At 41.3% G+C, this 23025-nt stretch overlaps 1 protein-coding gene across 1 annotated transcript in view; it reads right to left on the bottom strand.

Annotated features, from left to right (window-relative positions):
* RCL1 (RNA terminal phosphate cyclase like 1) overlaps positions 1-23025 on the bottom strand; it is a 28482-nt gene that overhangs the window by 4483 nt on the left and 974 nt on the right. Inside the window, exons 2-8 of the mRNA XM_009274300.1 lie at positions 20556-20627; positions 19545-19720; positions 13665-13739; positions 12275-12399; positions 9598-9723; positions 6678-6834; positions 802-905 (exon numbers count right to left, since the gene is read on the bottom strand). Coding sequence (XP_009272575.1) covers positions 802-905; positions 6678-6834; positions 9598-9723; positions 12275-12399; positions 13665-13739; positions 19545-19720; positions 20556-20627 — 835 coding nt within the window. The remainder of the gene's footprint in view (positions 1-801; positions 906-6677; positions 6835-9597; positions 9724-12274; positions 12400-13664; positions 13740-19544; positions 19721-20555; positions 20628-23025) is intronic.

Genomic DNA, 23025 nt, shown 5'->3' with positions numbered 1-23025 from the left:
GTTATCACAGTACTGTACCTTTCACGTATACAGCACCGGTACCATGATAACCGAAAAAGGACAGTTCATAGTCTTATTATTTGATGCCATTGTCAGATAAACAAACCTCCCTCCATTTGATTAAATGAAAACTGCTCAGTCTCTACGAATAACTGTGATCTAGTTGGTCACTTGTCAGTCTGATAGAGTAAATGAGATTTTTGATACTAGATGCCCTTCCCCTAACCTGTGTGTTGCAACTAGCAATGTAAGAAATTTAGTCTTTTTCTATCCTCTGAACCACTACCAGCTGCAGACAAAGCTTTAATGAAAATTGAGACCGAAGCACTAGATAGAAGTCTGCTGCCCGATAGGGCTAAAGCTTTGGGGTTGCACATAGCTCCATGAATTAAACTCTTACGCTGTTTCCTACGGACAATCACAGCTTTAGCGTTTGGCTAGCTATTTGAAACATGCCATGTAGTGCCACAGCTACAGAGAGATCCCTAGGAAAACACGGTAGTGTACGCTAGGCAACAAAAAGCAAACTGATGTACACATAAAATGCAAGACTAAGAACCAACAATAAACCCCATCTCTGCAATTCTCAGAACCAGCAATAATATAGAACAGTAAGGGAATCATCTTCTAACATGTAGAAATAAACACCAGGTAACTTACACCACCTGTCTCATTTGAAGACAGGTACAAGTTGTTCTATTCATAGCCACAGGCAAAGTCTTCCATATACAAAAAATAGCTGTGCAATAAAACTAGTGAATTAAACAAGACTGGGTAATTAAACTGAACGAAACAACTTACGTGTATGGAGACAGAGGTCCTAACAGGACTTTGGAAACATCTCGTTGTCCAAGGGTCATGAGGAGAAGAGCAAGGCTCTGATTTGTTGAATCTACACAGCCTCCCTGCAAACCACAATGTTTTAATAATTAATCTCTGTACAAACCAGAAATTGGGATGGGAGGAGAGTAATGAAGGAGAAAGATACACTTAAAAGGCTGAATTACCGCTCCCAATTTTCAAGGGCCAAAAAGATAAAAATCTAGATTTTTTAACAACGACAAATTAATTTCACATGGCAGGCTGGGAAAGGAACAGAACTAAAACAAAACAGCAGTAACAAGGTCACATTAAAGATCCCTCCCACCTCTCCCAACCTGTTCTCTTCTAACATCACAGAATGTAAGCACTGAAGAATTTCTTTGCATTAAGTTGAAAATAGGTATTAATTATACTTCATGTGCATTTGACGATACCATGAATCGCAGCACTTTATCATAACTATAAAGTTACATTCGGACAAATAGTTCAGCATTAGCAGGTGCAAAACAGCAAGTTAAAAGTTGTTTCACACACATCCACCTAAGCCCTTGCTGCTAACTTTTGTGGTTTTACATTTGCAAACATTTTTTCCCCTATATTTAAAATGGGAAATTTTTTTTTACTGCTATGTGAAAAAGCCATGCATAAAATTATGTAGAACTACACATAGTCTTGTACATATTTGACTGTAGTAAGTCATACATGCATGGTAAATTGTTTTGCATGTGGAAGTTGTTAACCATGATGCATACGTAAATTAGAATAGGAAAGCTTTCTTCGTTTACAAAGCTTGAACGCAAATTAAAAGGGATACTTTCAGTCAAGACTGCTGTAGAGAGAATTTACCAACTATTACTATGCAAACGCATTGAAAAATAGAAAAAGTATCTGGCATAACATTATTTCGGACTGTCCATTCGTCCTGATCCACAGCCACATGAAATCTATGAACAGTTTCCTGCTGGATCAGGCCTACTGCTAAGCCCTCTGAATAGGGTCTCTGGAGAGAGCAGAACTAAAAATTCATCCTTTTAAAAACAAATTCTCTAATGAGGTAAACTGACAGTCACCTTTGTGGGCAAGGAGTAACCTGCCCTCATTTTAAGAGCTAACACCATCCAAAAAGGCAAGGGAGGGGCAAAATAAATTTTGGACTACACAGATTAAGAAAACACAATGATGTGACACCCTCAGCACGTTTACTCAGTGAGAGGGCAGAAAGGAGGACCTTTCCAAGGACAGTTACTGAAGGTTTAATTTTCAAGATGGCCTTGCTTCAGTGTGACAAGTCTCAGCTCCTTTCAGAAAAAAGCCTCCTGCACTTCTTGCAACAAATTATACACCACAACAAAGGAAACATCTTCATTACATTCACTATCATGACCTAACTCCTCGCAACATGCTCTTACAGCAGCCCTTGCCCTTTTAACTGCATGAACCTGCCATACCAAAGTGAAGTTCAGGCACTCAACCTAATGCCCTCTATGGGACTGATAAAAATTGTGCTTTATCTTGAGCGAACAGTGTACCTGCAGAATTTGCTGGTGCCATCTAGAGCCACAGCTCTCACCAGCTGTATTTGCGAATCTGAAACATGTGCAAGAAGCAGCTGAGAGTTTAAGAAGTATTCCTGACACAGGGCTTTCTGTATTTGTAGTTTGGTTAATAATTCAAAATGCTCTTTATCACTTGGATGAAAACTTCACATTTTTTGAGCTTGTTTTTGCTTTTCTAAAGCTGAAAACATTATAAAACATCTATTTTTATGACCAAATTTATACAAAAGCTTCAATCAGCATGGAGACAACCACGTCCTAAACAATATAGCAAAACAGGATGCATCCATCACGTCCTAGCTGCTTACATAAGCTCTCTTGCTGCAGTGAGTCAGCCGTCCCCACTGTTGTTGTGCATTAGCAATGCACTGTTATGCCCACTCCCACATGGGCAGTTGCCAGACAGGGAAATTAAGTGATTTGCTTGTAATCTAATGATGACAGAACAGTAACTTGTGCCAAATGAAGGACATGCCGCTCCCAACTTTTTTCTCTCAACCCACCTGCCACTTACTTACTCAAGAGTCCAAAATCAAAACCAACCCTCCCAAGAGAAATGGGATGGGCAAAGTCAGAGCTAAAGTACTGACATTTGTTCCAAAATAGCTGGCACTTGTTACCAACCTAGGATGCAGCTTCTAGTCCATATTGATTCAGTTTATGGCAGTTTCTCCATTATTGTTTCCATTGACAACCGAGCCAGATCCAGCTGGATGTGACAATTAGAGACACAGATCACTTAAAATCCCGTCCATTTTGAAATGTTGTTATACAAATACCACAGTTGACATGCACACACAAATACCACAACTCTGGGTATTGGACAACAGTGTTTCGAAGAGGATTATTCTTCTGAGCTTGACCCCAGCTCTGATTTAGTCTTGGTTATATTTTGGCATACACACAATTTCCTCCTTTAGCCGTACGGTACATACTTGCATGCCTCAATAATTTGTTATGTGAAGTGCAGAGGGCTGGTTGGTTTGTTGGGTTTTTTTTCTTCCCCAGAAGAATGGAGCAGAGCCTTGTCACACTGAAGTAAGGCCATCTTGAAAATTAAGCCTTCAGGGGAAATGCTTCACTCATTTTAGCTCTAGTTAAATAACACAAACAGCCTTACCCCTCCTGCTTCTCCAAGCCCCCCTAACATCAACCTTTCTTCATTAAAGAACACAGCCTTAAATAGGTATTGCATCCTCCCCTATTTTTCATGATCACAAGGAATATAAACATTCAATCCTTTTCCAGTTCTTCCAGGCCTTCCCAGTCTGCCAATCACTTGCTACATAAAGCTTCCATAACCAACGCCTTTCAAAGACGAGGAAAATCCTTACTGGCCTTCTACAATTAAGCTTAGGTAAGAACTCCATATGGATTTGTAAAGACAATGCTAGCCAGTCACTCCATGCTCCCTCTTTCAGGGCCAGTGTAATTACCACTGTGCCCTTATTATTAGTCAGTTAGCTCTGATATCTTTCCATCAACAAATGTACATAAAAAAAGCTCCACTGATTCCAAGAATCATACGACCTCTTTCATTTCTTTTTGAAGGCTTAGTAAAAGGAACCATTTAGCACTTCACATAGCAAGACTCAAATGCTTAGATTTCCTAGGTGGTAAAGTTCACGTAACAGCAAGCATTAAGCAAGCACTTTAAGAGATGTCCCTGGGCCCCTTTAAACAGTAATGAACTCCAGCAGATTTGTGGGTGACCCCATCAGCTAAAATCCTTCTACAGAGAATTATCTCCAATGCTCCCAGGATGCCCTTTTCTAGTCAACCCTCCCTCACTCCTGCAGTATGGTACCTACAGGCAAAGACACAGATGGAGGAACAATCTCAAAGAGAGGATCTAAACACAGGGAGACAAATTCTCCCTTGAGCCCTGTATTCAGCAAGCAGCTGGTGTAAAGAGAGTAAAGAGTGCCTGTTCAGAGCAACCTATTCTTGCTCCACGCACAGCTTTCCCAAATTTTTACTGTTTCACTAGACATCTTATCTAGGCAAAGAAACTTTAAAAAGTATCTTCAAACTAAACAAACATTGCACGCTTTGCAACATGTTTTTCTATCCTCTCTGGGGTCAACACTAGATCAAACTGACCTAAGCTCAAAAAAAAAAATCAATGAGAAAGCCCATCTTCCCAAATTCCTGGCTAGCGCTGTGTGAGCATGTGTGTCATACATAAATTCAAGTGTGCATTCTGAAAACTACAGAACAAAACCCACCATATTGCCATGACAGAGGGAGCAGGGAATTTATAAACACTGAATAAGGACTGAGCACTCCAGTGGATAAGCAGCACAATAGCCAAAAATGCTAATTAACAAGAACTTTTCCACCGTGAGCTGCCGCACTGGAGGACCACAAGCAGTCCATAAACTGCTCAGCACTTGTCAGTCACTCTTGGACTGAAGCAGTCCACACATAAAAGAGCCTTCCAGGAGCACTAGCGGAACCATAGCAGGCCACAGCTAACAACCTCATTCATTCAGAATCTGATCTTCAAAGACATTGAAACCTCATGGCCTACCACTTTATCATTCAAATACTTGCCTGACCCTGTTTCCTCCTCAAATGCTTTTTTTCTGTTGTCCCAAGATCCTTACTATCCTGGTGCTTTGCAGAATTTAACTCATCACATTCAAATGGCTGCAGTACACTAATGCAGAAAATTACCTGGTTCAGGTCTTTCCAGCCCTCTTCATTTCAGAAGTTCTCTGACATCTGACTCTGAAGAGAGTGTAATATCTGGACAAATTCCCTAACTAGTTTCAATCTGTCAAGTGCTGGATGGTTTTCAAAGGAAAAAAATACCTATTGCTGCTGGTAGAAGTATGTAGAAATTGGATTTTTGAGGCCTTCAATCATCTGACTACCTGAATATGTTTTCCAAGAAGTTTACACAAAGAAACAAACCTACCAAATTTTAGGGGTTTTTTTTGGGGGGGTGGAGGTGGGGGAGTGCGGAGGGGAAGCTGAAAGATTTTACAATTCACCCCTCAAATAAAAATAGCTACCTGTCACTACATAATTGTAGAAACAGACAGATGTTTCAGTCACTAGTTGTGACTGCATTCTCCATGCATGCTGGACTTTCAAATTCAAGGGGTCTGGACTATACCCAGGAAGAATATTTGTTTGTGGTGTTTCTATGAGATAAGAACCCTGGGCTAGAAAGGGAAGGTCCTCTAGCAACATGGTGCATATACCTAATAAACAAAGACAAAATATTAATGGAAGACTGGAACAAGTGGGCAAGTTGGTAATTCAAGACAGATGAAGGGTTTGCAGCAGAGAAAGAAAATGATAACATGGGCACAGATGAACAATCTGAACTACAGGCATGGATGTGACTGATGAGGTTAAGGGATATTTTTATAATTGATATCTGCATTACCTAATGCAGAATCTTATTAACGGCAATTTTAATACTTTGCAAAGTCCTATCAGGTTATTCCAGTTCAGAGCAATTACTTTTTTTAAAACAGTGAGTACAATCTGTAGATGACTGCCTCCTAAAGGCCAAATGTCTTTTGTCAATACTACCAGCTACTTTTTTTAACCTTGGTGGAGATACACAACAAAAGCAGGTAGGTTCTTTATTAAATCAGAAACTCGCTATGATGCTAATTGCCAAATCATTTGTAAGACTGAAAGCTGGTCACCCACTAAAAGTCTCACCACAAATGAAAAACATTTTAATACAAAAAAAAAATTACTCCGCGGAAGACTGTGATGCACTTAAGATTCCTATGCAAACACTGTCCTAGCTCCTTTCCAACAAACCAGTCAGCCAATTCTTCACACAACCAACAGATCTCAGCACATTTGACTTTGTCATCATCACCATAAAGCAGCCACCATTGAGGCTAGCTGCTCCCCCCCCGCTTCTTCTTCCTCATATGTTCTCCCACTCATAATGCCCCATTCCAACCACTAGTTTAAAAGCATTGACTCTATTACCCCTCCAACTTTTTATTAAAAAAGTAAGAGCCCATGTGAAGCCAACTGAACTCTGTTGCAGACAGAAAGCAACAAAAGAAAAATTTGCCACTACTATGATTCATAGTTACATCTCCTGGACATGGGAAATAACATGGCCCAGTGAGTCATTACACTGTCAATGGAACCCTTCAAAACCACTCCTTACCTGGATGAAGAAGATACTGGCAGCATCAGATCATTTATCTGTTTGGATCTGAGCCTGAGGGTGCCCCCAAACCACCTCTTCCTTTACCAATATGTCATTACCTTCTTCCCCTACAGCTATACACGCAAAACGTATTGGCCACTTACCCTGTAGACCTCCTCAAGCAACAGCTTAGCACAATTCTGGCCAAGTTCCTCAGGAAGCACAGCTGCTCCCTGGCCCTGAGGGTTTGAGGCTAGCTCAGCACTGAGAATAGTGCCGTTGATGGTTTCTGCAGTAAGGCACATGCCAAAACCTGGCGATCTGAAAGAAAGGGGAAAAGTGCATTTGATTTAAGGACAGAAACCAAGTAATGAGCCAAGAACTACTTCCAGCCAACCTCCTCCTCAAGTCACAAACAGCTCCTCTCATATGACAACACTGGGAATCTGGACTTGCTGACAAATCTCCTGTTCTATACATTTGATTCACCCTGGAAAAACATTAACAACAGTATTTAAGAGTTAAACCCAGTACCACTTGCCCCAAACACACTGTGCTGGCTATTCCTGGCACAAACTCTTTAAAAAGGAAAAAAGGAAAAAAAAAACAAACCAAAAAACATCCAAACCTCAGAAATATCCCCCTCTATTAAAAAAAATAGTCTCTTTCACATTTATTTAATTCATATTTGATTAAAATTTCAAAGGTATCTGGAGTTTCTTCTCTGTGACATTCAAAACCAAAACTAACTTTCTTTAGGGATCAAGCTCTTGCCCTTGAAGCCATAGCCATGGCACCAAGCAGGAGAATAAAAAGAAAGTCTGATCCACATTACTTGTATTTCAAATCACTTCTTTTCACTTTCAGTTCAATACCATCCAAATCATTACAACCGTCTAAGAGTTCTGAACATATGATTTGAAGAAAGAAAACACCCCCCCCCCTATTTTCCTCAGAGCTTAGGATCCTACAAAATGCTACTGTGAGAGTTAAGAAACATTTTTGCTACGAGAAAGTCACAGATGGCTGAGTACAGCTTGCTGAGAAATCAGAAAGTTGTAAGGAAGGAAAAAAAAGTCACAAGATCCTCTTACAGGCTCTGGAAAAGCACCAGTAGCTAGCCATTCAAAATAAGGTTAACAACTTCCCACAGTTTTGGGCTCCTGCTGCCTCCACCACCCAAACTTTTTAATTAAAATAGTCACACTGACCCAAAACTGTAAGGAATGTCACCAACATCAACAAACCACAAAATCAAACACCAATACACACAAACTCTCCCAGTGCCAGAAAAACAACAGTTCCTCCAGAGGCATTTCAGTAGGGCAGGAATGAAAAGATATCAGTGGTTCCCACCCATATTTAACTGCCTGCACTTGCTGAGCAACACAGAAGGTATGTTAAAGATGTTTCTCTTCTCCTTTCTTTCCTCTGAAAGAGAGATAGAGATCTAGACAGCCAGACAAGAACAGTGTCAAAGACGCTATTTTTTGGACAAGTATCCTTTAATAACTATACCCACTGGCAGATGTTGTTAGTGTTCAGTAGCATGTGGCAATCTGCCTAAATAAAAATTAAAATCATCCAGTGCCTCATGTATGTGCAGACAGTATTAGGAAGCATCTGCACAAACTTTTTGCTGCAAATGCTCAAAACAGAACCGGGAAGTTTCTGCTTAGAGAGACATTACATGGGGCAGAAGATGCTCAGATATGTATTCCCTGAAGCTTTTGGCACTGTGGAAGGGCTGAAGTTCAACGCTTTATATTATAAAATCAGGACTTGGTTTGGGCTGGGTACAGATGGGCTGAACTAGTCCTTGCTGGTCTTACTCATCACCAGAGGCAGCACTGGAAATGACGAGGCATATTGCCTTGCTTCCTTGTCCTGCCAAGACACACAGAAGCACTGGGAACCAAGTAATAAAAAAGGCTTTGCCAAAGTGTCACAATGTTAGTATCAGGTACACTGCAATCGTACTGGCGCCATACTTATGCTGAATGTGACAGCACCGCAGCATCAGAAAGCCACATGCACCAGCAAGGCAGAGAGGGATTCAGTTCATCTTCCCATACTATTATTTATCCCTCTGCATGGGCTACCCATGCAAGTAGTAAATGTGATGCTGCTGACCCAATTCATTTGGCTTTTCCACTTTATAGAGAGATAAAAAACAAAGTAAGAACCCAAAACTTCACAGCTCCCAGAAAAGTTTTTGCAATTCTGATCACTGTTAACAGTCTGGAGCCACAAGACTTACTAACTTAGGATATTAAGTATGATGAAGGATTGGAAAAGAGGAAAAATACTTAAAAGTGAGTCAACAATTTTTAGATTTGTAAACTTGCAAACCCAACAAGTTTTCTTTAAGGTAATATTTCAAAAAGCAGAAACAGTGAAAGAAAATGTGCATGCTTGGATTTGAGCATACAGACGGAAGACTAACAGATTAGTTATCCAGAACTCCTTCAACCTCAATGAAAAGTGACTAGAGGACAACAAAGCTGACAGATATCAGTAAAATTGTCTGAATCACATCCATCACTTCTGTATTCTGCTGGCAAACAAAATCTGTGGAAGTACAGTAATGTCTCCATTTTCCAGTCCTCGCTAGTGAATGGACGCTCTTTCAGCTATTTATGTAATGGTAAAGCAGAAGACAACCCATACAGCTCTAACACTTTCTGAAACAGTTTGGTCCCATCCTTAATACTACCATTTCCATCAGAAGGTGTATAGTCAAGTTTGAATGTTAGTTTTCACAACATACCATGGCACCTCTGATCTTAATCTCACTTCAAAGCAACAGGTTTAAAACTGAAGAGAGCTCAGTTGCCTTTAGCGGCAGTAACAGTGTATTACATTCCTTGTTTAAGAAAACACACAACTTCTATCCCTCTACCACGAGTAAAACAAACTTCTCTAGTGAATCATTCCATTTTTTCCCTGTGAGGAATATTTATTTCAAGTCAGCAAAATGGAAGATCATGGTCTAAAACTCAATGAAATTACAAATCAGAATACCCCAGCAGATGAACAAATGCAGAATTACATTTCTGTTCCCTGTGAATCCTGGATACTCACTTTCCAGAGCTCACCCCCTTCATGTGATCCGTGTAGATATAAATGTCTGGGAGAAATTTATTCAGGATGCTCCTTGCAGATTCCACCATTCTGTTTGCCATCTGTGGTGACACTCTGACAGAGTATCTACATTTCCAAGCTAAGGAATTCACTGTGGTCACAAAAGAAATTTAAACCAGAGACTGAAAAAAGTGGCCAAGAGGTCCTAATACATTATTTCAGAAAAATGTGTTTTTGTCATATATATCCATTCATGAGCGCTGGTCCATTTTCCTGTACTTAGAGAAGCACAAGTGCATAAGTGCTTTATACAGTCTTTTCGCTGATATATGTTGAAGTGAGGTACACACAACACGTGCATAAGAACAGCTTATTATGACTAGGTAAACATCTATCTTCAAAATGCCCTTCAATAATTTGAAATTACTGTTCTGTCATCCTGTGCTTTCTTATGATGGAGGAAGCCCTGCGTGCTCTGCTCCTCATATACTATTGAAAGACGGTGACGGGTGAAGTTTCTCTGAATTAGCTGCAAGAAATCCTGTCTTTCTATTTCTATCAGGGAGAAATCAGGCAGATGAAATTAAAGACAAATGTATTAATGAAAGAAAAAATTAATTTTAAAAGGCTAAAAAAAAATCTTTGCTCTCTCTAACTATTTTGCAGTGCTGTAAGGTTATCAAGCTCACTGGTTCTCTAGTGACTCAACATTTGAAGGTAACGGTTCCAGGGAAGAAGAAATTACCACTTTCCTGCTCACCCCAACCCACCTCCTCACAGTACACAAGAGATGAACTGCCTTTGTGCCCTTTTACTCAGGTGCTGCTTCAGTGATATTCCTGACAGATCTTCAAATTTACAAAGCACATTGTGCTCCAAATTCCATCCCAACCATAATGCAGACTCATGCTCTGCACACTTAACCACCCATCTGCACCTACATGCACATAGCAATGCAGAGAAACACACTCTCAAACCTCCTAGTTTGCAGAAGGGAGTTTCCTTTTCTACAAATTTCTACTGCATGCTCTTGGGGAGTAGGGTAAACCAAAAGCTTTAAGATCTTAATGGCAAAATCAGTAAATAATAATCAGAAAACTGATCGTTCTGCACAGTTGGTGCACTCAGTATTTTGGATGACTATAAAAGGTCAACACAAGCTGCAACACAAGCTCCCCATCTGTGAGGAAGCAGAATTGCTCAGCTGAATCTTGAAGGGACAAAAATGCACATATAGAAGACTTAAGCACTTATCCTTCCAGATGTTTTGTTTTCTATTGGCTTGAAGGACACTTAATGGCCAAACTAAAATGAGACTGCCTCTCACCGGCCTTACTAAAGGCAAACCTTTATCCCTGAGAAAAAGCCCAGGAAAACCTGAAGGAAAGTGGAAGTTCAAAAACCTGCAGTTCACATACATTGACCAAATCCAGTCAAAGTGGATGGCACTGTGTATTAACGTCAATTTAGAAAGATGGCACTAAAGCCATGATCATTGCTTCCTCCTTCACACAGAAACAGAGGATTGAACTACTTACTACAGAGGTGGACAGGGGCATAAGGAAATTACTTTCTTCACGGAAAGACCATGACAAACACCACCAAAAGCACAGTAAGCTGCCTCCTTTGTTATTCTACAGCACATGCACCCAGTAAAATTGGTCTCACTTGGCAATGCTGCACTCATGCAAATGCCGCAGTTGGAAACAGAGGTCAAAGCATGCTGTTCTCACACACAATTATGATGGTATGCCATGAAGTGAAAGGATGAGCAGGCTCCAAGTCTGCACCTCTGGCAAGAAACCTGCCCCCATTCCTGCTTTCCTTTTGAGTAATCAAAGCCTGATCATATTTGGGAGTCTCATAATCGCAAATTAAACTACAAGTTGGCCAATGCTCAAGAGGGAGCAGGAGCTCAGGAAATACAACCTTTAGTATACCTTGCCTGTAAAGGATTTCTGCCTTCTTCCTACAATGACAGCAAATTCATGAGAGATACTGTATAAAAGACACAAGAGAAAAATAAAGAAAAAAGAACCCCAAACAAAACATCGACTAGATGTGCAGTTCTGTTTGCAAAAGTGAGTACGCCACAAAAATATTTTGTGCCCTTATCTTTGTGTGGAAGAAAAACCTCCTCCGCTTCCATCTCCAACGGTACTACTGAAGGTGAAGAGCTAGCAAATTTATTCTCATAACACAACAAAAAGCTCAGTTCACGTGTGCAGTGAGGTGTAAACTGAACTAAAATTTAAGCTCCCATCCAACATTCTGCTAGACTCATTAACAGCCAAGATGCCACCTATTCAATGCATAACAAAACTACATTTGTTACTGCTGGATTTACACACAAGGTAAAATTCCTTTTAGTGCTGCTACATTACATGATGTAATGAGGTATTTTAACTTTTTCTTGTTATTGAAAAGATTTTAAGTACTGCTGTTCAGTTTTAAATTTATTTACTTGTTTACGGATTCTTTTTGAACATCAATGTTCTGAACACAGCCATTTTGAGACACGGTCCCGAAATCTAGTTGTGTGATCCCTCTGTGTAATGTCACCCTGTGTTATCTGGATACATGCTCAGCAACATGGGTGCACTTCTGTGACTTCAAGTTGGGAGACTTACTTGTTTAAAGGCAAACTTGTTTAAAAGCAGAAAAAAAAAAAGGATACGCAGTTCCCCTGATACGCTTGATTTTGCCAGGGTCTGTGAACTGAATGGGCTGCAAGACCTTTCTCACTGGGCAAGCAAACAGTATCTCTCCACCCCCTTTGGGAGGCATTCCTCTCCGGTTGATCTAGAAACAATAATGGAGGAAAAAAAGCAAGTTAGTAAAGAGCACAGAGAATGTACTTACACACTCAAAAATGATAGCTTTTATTTCATATATAATAAAATCTTATCAGTAGGGGTGTTATGTGAACACAGGCGAGAAAAAGACATCCTAAAGGCAAAAATGGATTTTGCACCAAACCTGTAAGCAAAAACTGATTTGTTCTTTCCTCCTCTCTCTCAAGTACAGTAGGGCATGGCTTCTCAATGGCAAACAAAACCAAACCAACCAAACAAAAAACCAACACCTCTAGCAGGAAGGCAACCTTGGCTTAAGACTGGTCTCTAATAGCAAATCTGTACCTCACTGCTGAAGAAAGTCTACAAGTGTTTGATACTTAGTATGTATATGGGGGACCAGAATGAACTCATTCCTGCAAACAGGCCTGGCCATCCCAAGCCTGTCCCACTGCCCCAGCCAATGTCCACAAGGATGGGGATGGGACATGGGCCCATGGGTGGGTCTGGCTCAGGGGGCCCATGGCCAGGCAGGGCAGGGCTGTGGGGAGCTGGTCCGTCCCTAGAGCAGGGGCTGACCTAGGGGGATGACATGGGGTCCTGGGCCATGGGCAGGGTGGGGGGAGGCACCTGGAGGGGGCTTGGCAGAACAAGCAAAGACTAGTAGTGCAGCTACGCACATTTTAAATGGGCATTCTTAACTTTGAAAGGCTATAGTTTCCTTCTCCAATCTAAAAAATGTATTCTACATCCAGATTTATTGGGCCTGGGAAGAGTGTAGTCTTTAAAGAAAAGTTTCTTTCTTGTATTTTCCAAACTGGAAGCAAACCTCAATCACCCAAACACAGATCCAGCTCAGATCCAGCTCCTCTGCTGGTGAAGGAGGCAAAAGATTCTACTACTCCCTAGCCCTAAGCACAAGGCAGGAAGAGCAAGTAGAAGGAGAAAGAAATTAAATGAACCAAAGAGGAACAAGAAAGCAAAAAGGCTTCTTAGCTTGCAAAGATCTCGGAGACTAAGAAGAGTCACTACTTTCTCCTTACCCTCTCTACCTCTAGCCTTTGCATCTCTCTTCTACCACATCTTCAATCACTGCGTGGCTGGTATGCCATTTAAAACATGCCAAGAACAAGAGGCAATTTTAGAAATGTGTGTAGCTACAACTAGATATCTGCTAGAGACAGATACCAGCCGCAAGCATATGGACCTGTGAAGCAGTGCAAAAGTATCATTTCAACATGTGCTAGAACAGAAAGGAACAAATTGTCTTACCTTGATTTCTAGACTTTCACCATCAATTCCAAACTTCTTCAGCAGGGGTAGAGCTGTTGCCTTAAGGACATCAACCTATAGAATGCAGAATTAAAGAAGCAGACTTTGTTGGAAGTTACAGAAGTCAGTAATTTAAAAATCATTGCATTATGAGGTGCCTAACAAAGACAAGGCTTCTCCATACCAGGTATTCTATGGGAAGACATGGTAATGCAGCATAGAGAGCTTCGGCTACTCTTAGACTACCGCAGTATCTCATTACTCAAAAAATTAGCTAGAAAAAATTACTGGGAGGTGGAATTTCCTATTCTGGATTTCTTCCTCAGCCTGATTTTTATTTCTATTATGGTTCAGCTAAAACAGCTCACTTGTTTCTCTGAAAACAGATATTGAAAAAAATTATATTCTTCTGTCATTGCTAAAAAATTCCTACAGCTAAAGAAATGATGATTGCAAGAACCTTCGCATTTTGGAGCAGGCCCTTAATTTGGCAGGAAGAACCTCATCCTTTTGTCAAGAACTTCCTTTCATGTTTCTGAGAAACAGATACTTCTAGGTAACTTCTGTCAAAATACTTAGAAGAATCTGAAGTGGGTGACACATCATCTATGTACTCCCTTTGAGCCAGATGCTCACCAGATCCAGGTCTGAGCAGGATTTTCCTTGCCATTGCTCCTCCTAATAGCTGACCTAAGACAACAGTGACTGCTGTCTTCTTCCCTCTACTGAAACTTCAGTAGCATTGCCAAAGGTGACAAAAATGATTTAGTGGTGCAACAGCACAGGGAGTTACCAAAGACAAGCAGCTTGGGAGAGACAGGACCAGGACAGCATGACCAAAACCGAACTAAATTCAGGTGAAGGAAACAGACATGCAGTAGACAGCAGTTGAGGAGGCAGGAAAAAAAAAGCACCCTCCTTCCCACGCCTTCAGCCAGAATCCACAATTCTTGAGTTTCATTCTCTCCGCTTTGCAGACAGTGCAAGCCACTGACAAAGTAGTAGCACATACCTCACCTACAAAGCTGTGAACAACCTGTTAGAGCTACCTGAGTAGCTGCCAGTGTATGCTGCAGTTCTCATTGTTCTTCAAATCCTGCTGGCCGACATACTTTCTTTCTTACAGAGAGGCATTTGGTGTTATTTTTAATGGTAGTATCAATATTTTATTGTCTTCATTAAGAAAAAATGTAAGTCAATGATTAATTTTTTATATTTTTTACAGCGAGGCTACCTTAATTCGGCCCCTCAGTAGTATTCATTAATCACACAAATTTGACTTTCAGAGCAAAAACCTTTACTAACATGCATGCGCACATACACAGACACATGTGAATACCACTGGTAGAAGTTCCAACAAGCTGATCTGGTTCACACCGAAGCTACACACATATTTCTCCCTCTTTCTTAGGAAAGAAAATATGCCAGTAAAAAAAGAAAAGCTTCACTGTGTAGGTTAGGAACTCCCTTTCCCTCCTCCATTTCCACTTTTGCAATTCTGGACTGAAGTCTGTATCTCTGGAGAAAGCATGTTATGCCAGCATTAGGAAGCTGGATCAATTTTGAGTCTGGTTTGTCTGTTTCTCAAGACTTGTCATAGTTAGTCCTCAGGCAAATTCCAGGCATGATACTTATCAGGTACCAGACAGACATAGAATAAGAGACTGTCTCTGTTCCAAATCTGCAGCCTAAATAGAGAAGGTAATCAGCAGTATTTGAAGAAGTGAAAAAGGCTGTTCTGCTTAGCAGACGAGTGGGAGTTCAGGCAGGAGAGGTCCAGTACTTCAGAATTGAGACCTGAAACCGTATTTCTAGTCTCTTGCCTATACTCAGCCATAAAACCATCCTTCAGCTCCCCTTGAAGGACAGTCATTACATCTCCAGAGCAAACAACACAACACCAAGTTGTACCAAAGCAAATGCATCATAAAACCAATGCATTCACCACAAATGCCAACAACTTGCTAAGTCCCACAGACATTGCTTGTTCACAAACTAGTGTAAATACAAACCTTTTTCCCTTAAAGAAATCTACAATGATTGAAGAAAAAAAAAAAAAAGTATCTTTTAGTGGTTTGCAGAATCCCTTAGCTAGTGCAAAGCTGCAAAAAAACAGTCACAGACCCTACAGCACACGGCTACCTAGAAAAGGGGCAAGGATTAGCTGGCCTGCATAGCCATTAGCACTGCACAGAAGAGCATTTATCCCTGCCATACATACAGCGTTATGTTCTGGGGACAAGGACCTAGACTCAGGGGTGGGGGAAGAGCGAAATCAGAGTTTAGCAAGTGAAAAAAAAAAACAACCCACAGAGAAGTCAGTAAGAAAAACTTCTTGTTTTCCTGGGATTACAGACAACTGCTGAATTTTGATTAACGTTGAAGACGATTGCTCCCAAGCCAAAACTTCATATGCTAGTCTCATGCCAGCATGAAAGTAATTTCAGTTGAAAGTCCCACGGCATAGCTGTAAAAAAACTTCCAACACTTACAAACCCAAACATTAAGAATGATTATTTTAAAACCAGGTTACTGCAGCATATGTATCTGTCGGAGCAACCACACATAGAGAAGGGAAGGAAAATAAGAGCTATCATTTGTGTGCCACCTCCATTTGCTTCAAAAAGGCACTTTACAAAGACACCCCCCACATATATACTCTCTATACAGAGAAACTTTAAACTACCTCAACTCTATATGCCAGCCCCACATGGCTGGTCCCACAAGCTATCCATGGTCAGGTCTCACCAGTGGTCGTGCAGAAAAACATAATGCATATGTAAGCTGCCAGTGAACAGTTCAGGCTGGTATTCCACAGCCACGTCTCTTCCCGACAAGTGCGAGCAAAGTAGTATGCCTCTCACTCATTAAGGATGTATCACTCACCACACACTATTATCACCATGGTCCAACCCGAAGCAAGTGCACATTACCCTGTATTTCAATGGCCACAGTACTCTTTTGGAATGGCACCAGCTGTCAAAGAGCTATCCACTGCACCCCACTGGAGGGCTATTAATATATATAAACAAATGCTAACATAAACACACACTATTTATAGTCCAGGAACTCAGCCTGACCTGTGCCACTCTGAACTCAGCTGAAGTCTCTCCTTCCACAAGCCATCCTTTAGAAACGCCCCTCCTCTTGCCTTGACCACTTCCACTCTCCCCACAGCAGGAGATCTGCCATGTTCCCTTTTGTCCTCCTGACAAGGGGGTCTCTGGCAAAGAGCAACCTCAAACCCACAACACAGCAATGGCATCCAACAGGTATTTTTGAGGTTGTGTAAAAGCTCAGAGCTCAGTGCTGAGAACGGATTTCAGAAAGCCCAGTGGGTCAGCCTACCTCCTCACTGCTACCATGAGGGAAAGGTCCCACTTCTCTGGCTGCACGCACATTCCTGCTACTTACCTCGTGGATGCCTCCATGAGAAAATGCAGGGGTACAGCTCTCTGCCATTTTGCCAGTTAGTTGAACTGGCTTAGGGAAGGCTCTGAAAAGTGTCTGGGGTATTGGAGTACACAGGACTGTGTGGCTGAAAGCAGGAGATATGGAGGGAGGATGGGCAGGACTACTTTCTCCTTTCAAGCACAAAGGGGGTGCTATAGGATCATATGTGTGTATATGTATACATATGTACATATGTATTTTCACACATGCATATGTGATTTTGTACATTTATTTGCAGGTGACAGATGTTGAATACACTCACACGAGGATACATCCTGTAGAGGTCATCTAGCTCCAAAATAAAGACACGTGTTTACAAAACATGATATTCCTTCGACAAATAAAACCAACAAAAATTCTCCAAAGCAGATGAGCAGGTGTCTTGCCTACTCTACCTACTAAGTTGAGATGGAGAGGTTCTTACATGAAGAGCAGCAGGGAAAACTCCTTGCCCATTTTAAACTACCCACAATATATTTACATTGGTTTGCCTTTCCCCCTTCTCCTTGGAAAGCCAGAAAGTGTACATATGGATAGACAAACTTAAGCATCCCTTTTTGGGCAAGCATAGGTAGTAAACATTCACCCAGTTTCTAAACACCTTCTGCCTACTGAAAAATAAAAGCCCAGATCAATTTAAAACCAAGTTTTCATTTACTTAAGCACATAAATCACTTAGGGTAGCACTTAAACTTGTGCTTTTAGTCTCAGCAACCTGCAGAGCCATATGCTATACAAAACATCTTGTAAAACTCCTTGAAGTAGTTTATTGTGTGCACCAGGTTTTATGTTTACTCAGGCAAGTTAAACAGACATAAGCCAGCTTTAGGAATTGGTATTCAGTTATCACCACTTAAAAAGTTATACACATGAGCTGAGTCACAGTAACTACAGTTGTGCTTCTACAGCACAATGAACTTAAGATGTAACTCCTTAGAATGCACATCTGCATTTTATTTACACTTAGTGTCAGGTACTGTGATTCAGCTGATGTATGCCAACACCCATCTGTGTCTGAGCTTTGGCCAGTGCAAGCCCCCTTCAAGCACAAACTAACTGGCTCAAGTTCTCGCACCCATTTCAACTAAAATTGTTTAATCTCTATTGGCCCATGTGGCTGATGCCTGAAAAGGGATAATTTCCAGAATCAAGACTCAGTTGCTTAGATGAGTGTCCAAACTTACTTGAAAGCAACATTAAGACTGGACTGCTCTCCGTGTCCAAATTCTTCAAGAATTTCTCCATTGTGATTAAAAAGACAGAGTCAACCAAAAGAGACGACTTTGATTTTTACTACTTACCATTTCTATTAAGTACTTTTAATCACGGTGACTAAAAGGTCAGCAAAACATGCTTCCCATTTTACTTTTCTTTTTTCCCCCCTTTTCCTTTTTTTTTTTTTTTTTTTGACAGTGCTGTGTATAACCCAATTCGATCATCCTTTGACTCATGTGGGTGTCTCACAGAGCCACAGGTGAGAGAACAAGTTTTTTAAATGACAAGAGAAGCACAGTTGAAAAGCCATAAATACCAGCAGGACTCAGAGGCTCATCTAATATCTGCAATTATACTTCATAGTATTGGTATTCATTTAAACTGGTTAAGTTTTCAGATGACAAAGTTTCCTTAATCTACTCAGAGGAAAACAGGCAGTCTCCAATCACCATTCAAAATGTAAACAGCAGTGCTATTCTCCAAAAGCTATTATGTTTGTTTTTTTCGAGGGAAAAAAAAATAGCATAACCACTAACCATTACTTCAGTGTTTTAATCCCACATTATCCATAGCTCAGTTTTGTAACAACACTTAAAAAAAGGACTGTAAGTCAGCAGTAATAGAAAACAAGGCAAGCATTTCATAGTCATTTGATCTACCATACCTTCTAGCATCTTTCTGAAGAATCAGTTACTACATATTTTTGCTACTGTAATTTCATAATTGTCATGTGACTTCTGTTTCTAACAGAAAGAAGGCTTCACAGCAGCATTGGTATAATTATGTCCAGCATCCAACAGAAAAGAAAGCTTCCTTCTTTACCACACAAATTTTAAAGACAATTTCCCCTTTGTACAGTAAATACGTATGTGGGGTAGGAAAAACAACCCATCTAATTTCTAAGAGAACAGGAGAAGTGGCAGCGTCTCACATCGCATTTAAAGGGAATTTCCAGGGGACAAGACAGAAGCAGTACAGAACTGAAAGTCAAAAGGTGGATTACAAACTGCAGTTTGGAGTGAGATGCAGAAAGGGAACAGTTTAGCTGGTGCTTGTTTGATTCAGAGACTTTGCTGGCAGGTGCAGTAACACTGGATACTTCTGCATGCGAGGGATGATAAAAATGCAACATGTTTTAGACACTTCTTCCTAATTTTTTTTTTTAAAGGGAAAAAAAAAATCCTCCTCTGGTACTTAAATTTTATTACTTACCGAAGGATCTACTTGGTCATTTGTTACTCCCCTCAGGACAATCTTCAATGGATGTTTCATGAAAGGTGCCAAGCAGAGCAGACTTTCCAAATAGTAGCCAATACTACGACTGGGGCTGCAGTCATGTTCCAATGAGCCTCCATACAGAAGACCAGGCTGATAATACAAGGTAGTACCTGGGGAAGGTGCCAGGGAAGCAAACCAAATGAGAGTGCTGTCAGCACGCTGGCCATTACTACAGCATAAAGACACTTTGCAACGATGTATACAGGCAAATTGGAGACAGAAGAATTTATGAAAGATGGTAGCACTTCCAGCACGCTATTTCTATGTCTGCAATTAATAAATAGGCCAACGCACATGAGTGTCTGTCTGTCTGTCTTGCACATAATTTCTCCTCCTTTCCCCTTCTCCCCAAAAATCAAGAATCTCTTAGCAATCCCCAAAATGCTGATACAAGCAATTATTATCCTCCACAGCAGCTAAATCTTCACCAGATGATCAGGTCATTGCTATCACGGCATATCTGGTAGTAGTTTGTCTGCTTTACTGACCAACCATAATCCTTATTAAAAAAACAACAAAAGAAAAAGAGGACAAGAGCCAGATGAGATTTTTATGTGGGATGTTTCGTGCTCAAACCAACCCCTTTTCTGAGCATGACTAGGCAAGCAGTCTTGCTCAGAAGTTTGCCTTTGTAGAAGGCAAACCTTGCCTTCTACAAAAATCTGTTCTGGTTCAGAGGGACCTCCCCCACTACAAAATCCTGCATACCATACTAATTTTAATTCTTGAGCAATACAGTTTCCTTACGTCTCTGCATTACGGTGGAGCGCTAATCTTCTTGCATGCGATCAATTATTACAAAACTTCTTAGTTTAGTTATTTCTGATCTTCTCAGTCAATGATATCTGAACACCCACCTCTGTCAAGCCAAAACTTTGATTTCACTGCAGCAACTGATAGAGCCGGGAAAACCAGAACAGAGGAAGAAGAGAAAACATCTCTCACCTGTTTGGTTTATTTCAATCCGAGAGCCGTTGGTCACTTTGTCAATCAGGCGAATAAAACTTGCTTCAAAATCTAAGGAGCAGAACAAAAACAGAATTTTAAAGTTCCTTAAATTCATTCCTGGAAAAAATAAGAACTTCAACACCATACTTATACATTTTCCCTTTCCTGCCTTTCACGACAGTGAGGCCACCCTCACTCTTCAACTTGTTGTGGTATAATTCTACCATATGAGAAAAGGCAATTCACTATAAAAACAGAGATGTTAATTTGAGCCTCCATGCTTATAGGCATCTCAAATCAATTGAGATGCCCTCAGATGTGACCGCTGGACTAGCCACACTCCTCCCCCTGGCACACAGCGAGTGCTACAAGTTGACGCTTCTGACCACAGTGGCCTGAGGGATCACTCAAGCCCAGGATAAAACTTTTGACAATTTACATTTTGCTCAGTACGAAGCAAAACATACAAATCCTAGCAAACAGGACCCCGCACATTTAAGCATGACAAGCTAATAACAGCTTCCCATTATTCTCTGTAAAAGTCTTAGTTTAAAAGAAGGGGACATTCAGATGTGAAGTGCTGCTGCTGCACATCTGTTCCACAAACACAATTAGCTATCTGCAGACTTTCAAGTTTTCCCATTTTCAAAACTGTCACTGACATAATAAAGGCTAGAGAAATACAAGTCTCCCCATCGCCTCTTTTCTTGCTTACTGTGTACACCATAGCAGTTTGTGTGGAACTAATTCCTCAGTTTGTTCTGAGGAAACAAGTTCCCTTGTTTGTGTGGACTCTCGCTCAGAGACACGGGGAAAGGACAAGCATATTTAACAACAACAAAAAAACCAACAAAGGACAAGCATATTTAACAACAACAAAAAAAACAACAAAAAAAAGAGGAATATGCTAGTATTCTAGTATTTAGGTATCCCAAGCTGGTACAGACTCAGTATCAAGGAAAATATGTGAACATATGCAGAGTTCAAAACCCAGGTAGTTTTAAGGACCAACAGCACTGGCATAACAGTTGGTAGGCTGCAGAACTTCCTTAGCAATAACCCTGTGTTACTTCTTAAACAGTAATAAAATTTTTCTTTCTATATAAGCTTCTAGGATGCAATAAACATTTAAACCAAAGAGCTACCCGCAGAAATTACAGTTCGTTAACATTTTCCTAATACGGTTGATGCCCCAGTCACACAATGCTGGTTCTGCTCTCTGTTATGATAACTTCTAAACTTCAAGTTTATATGACAGCACTGGGACCTCTTCCAGTGCAAGAGTGCATCCTTGTGAATACACATTTCCCTCGTGGAGAACAAACCTGTAGAAGAGTTTTCATTGCAAATGTTCCAGTCATGAAAAGCAGAGAGAACTGCATGTTGAATCATCAACACAAATCAGGGTTGTTATTATTATTTCTTCTGTTACAGTCACAGCTTACATTTTAACCCATAATTGAAAAAGGCAATTCAAACACCTTTTAAAAAAACATGGCAAAACCTACAAACTTCACCACCACCAAACATCCCACAGTATTAATAAATACTTTGGGTCATGCTAAACGTTAAGTACACAAGAATGTTTTGACAGTTTCGGAGGAGAATTTCTAGCTATAAACTGAAGCGTCCTCAGGAGGCAGCGTAGCATCTGTGCTGGTCCTACCCCTGTTCTGAACTTCACACCTTGGCCAAAAACTAACTGAACACAATAACGTTTCTTCCTCAATCTCTATCCTATCGTCTCCTCACTTGAGTTAAATGAGGCAGTTTATTTTGGGGTGCCAAAGGTCCCGTACAGGAATGAAGAGGGTACTCCCTAAGCAAGGTTTCCCTCAAAGGAGTCCGCAGCATCGGAAGTTTTCAGAAATGAGAAGTAAACAGATTCCACGTCTTTCACCTCTACTGCTCCTTGGGCAAAACCCAAATAAAAGCTAAAGCATAAACCCTGACCCATTAAAACCGTGGTAACTTGGGCTCCCAGGAGGAGATGGAGGACACGCCACCGGGCAGGCGGCAGCGAACGACGGCAAGTTCTGCCACTTTGGACTGAAGAGCCCTCTTTACAGAGACACGGACCAACCGCGGGGCTGTCGGCGAAGCTCACGCACAAGCGAGCCAGCGGGTTAGACCCGCGCTTGGCATCCCCTCCCGCTCCCCCACCCGCAACGCCTCACGCCGGGAGCAGAGCGAGCCGAGCTGCCCTGCGGGGGGGGACAGTGCCCGCCCCGTCTCACCGGGGCGGCTCGGGCGGGGCAGCGCAATCCCCAGTCGCCCCGTGCGCCCCGGCTCGCACCGGCCCAGGGGGCCCACGCTGCAGGAAAAGCGTGACCTCGTGGAAAGGCACAGCCGCGGAGCCCAGCGGAAAGCCGCAGGGCCGCCAGCGCAAGGTCTCTCCGCGGCACGCCGGCTTCCACCAAAACGAGGCGGGTCGGTGACACCCTCCTTGCTTTGGCCTCTTTCACCA

The sequence above is a fragment of the Aptenodytes forsteri genome, unplaced genomic scaffold, assembly GCF_000699145.1.
Source record: "Aptenodytes forsteri isolate BGI_AS27 unplaced genomic scaffold, ASM69914v1 Scaffold46, whole genome shotgun sequence".
NCBI lineage: Eukaryota > Metazoa > Chordata > Aves > Sphenisciformes > Spheniscidae > Aptenodytes > Aptenodytes forsteri.
The sequence above is the reverse complement of the archived record's forward strand: the minus strand, read 5'-3'. Positions and strand labels throughout refer to the sequence as shown.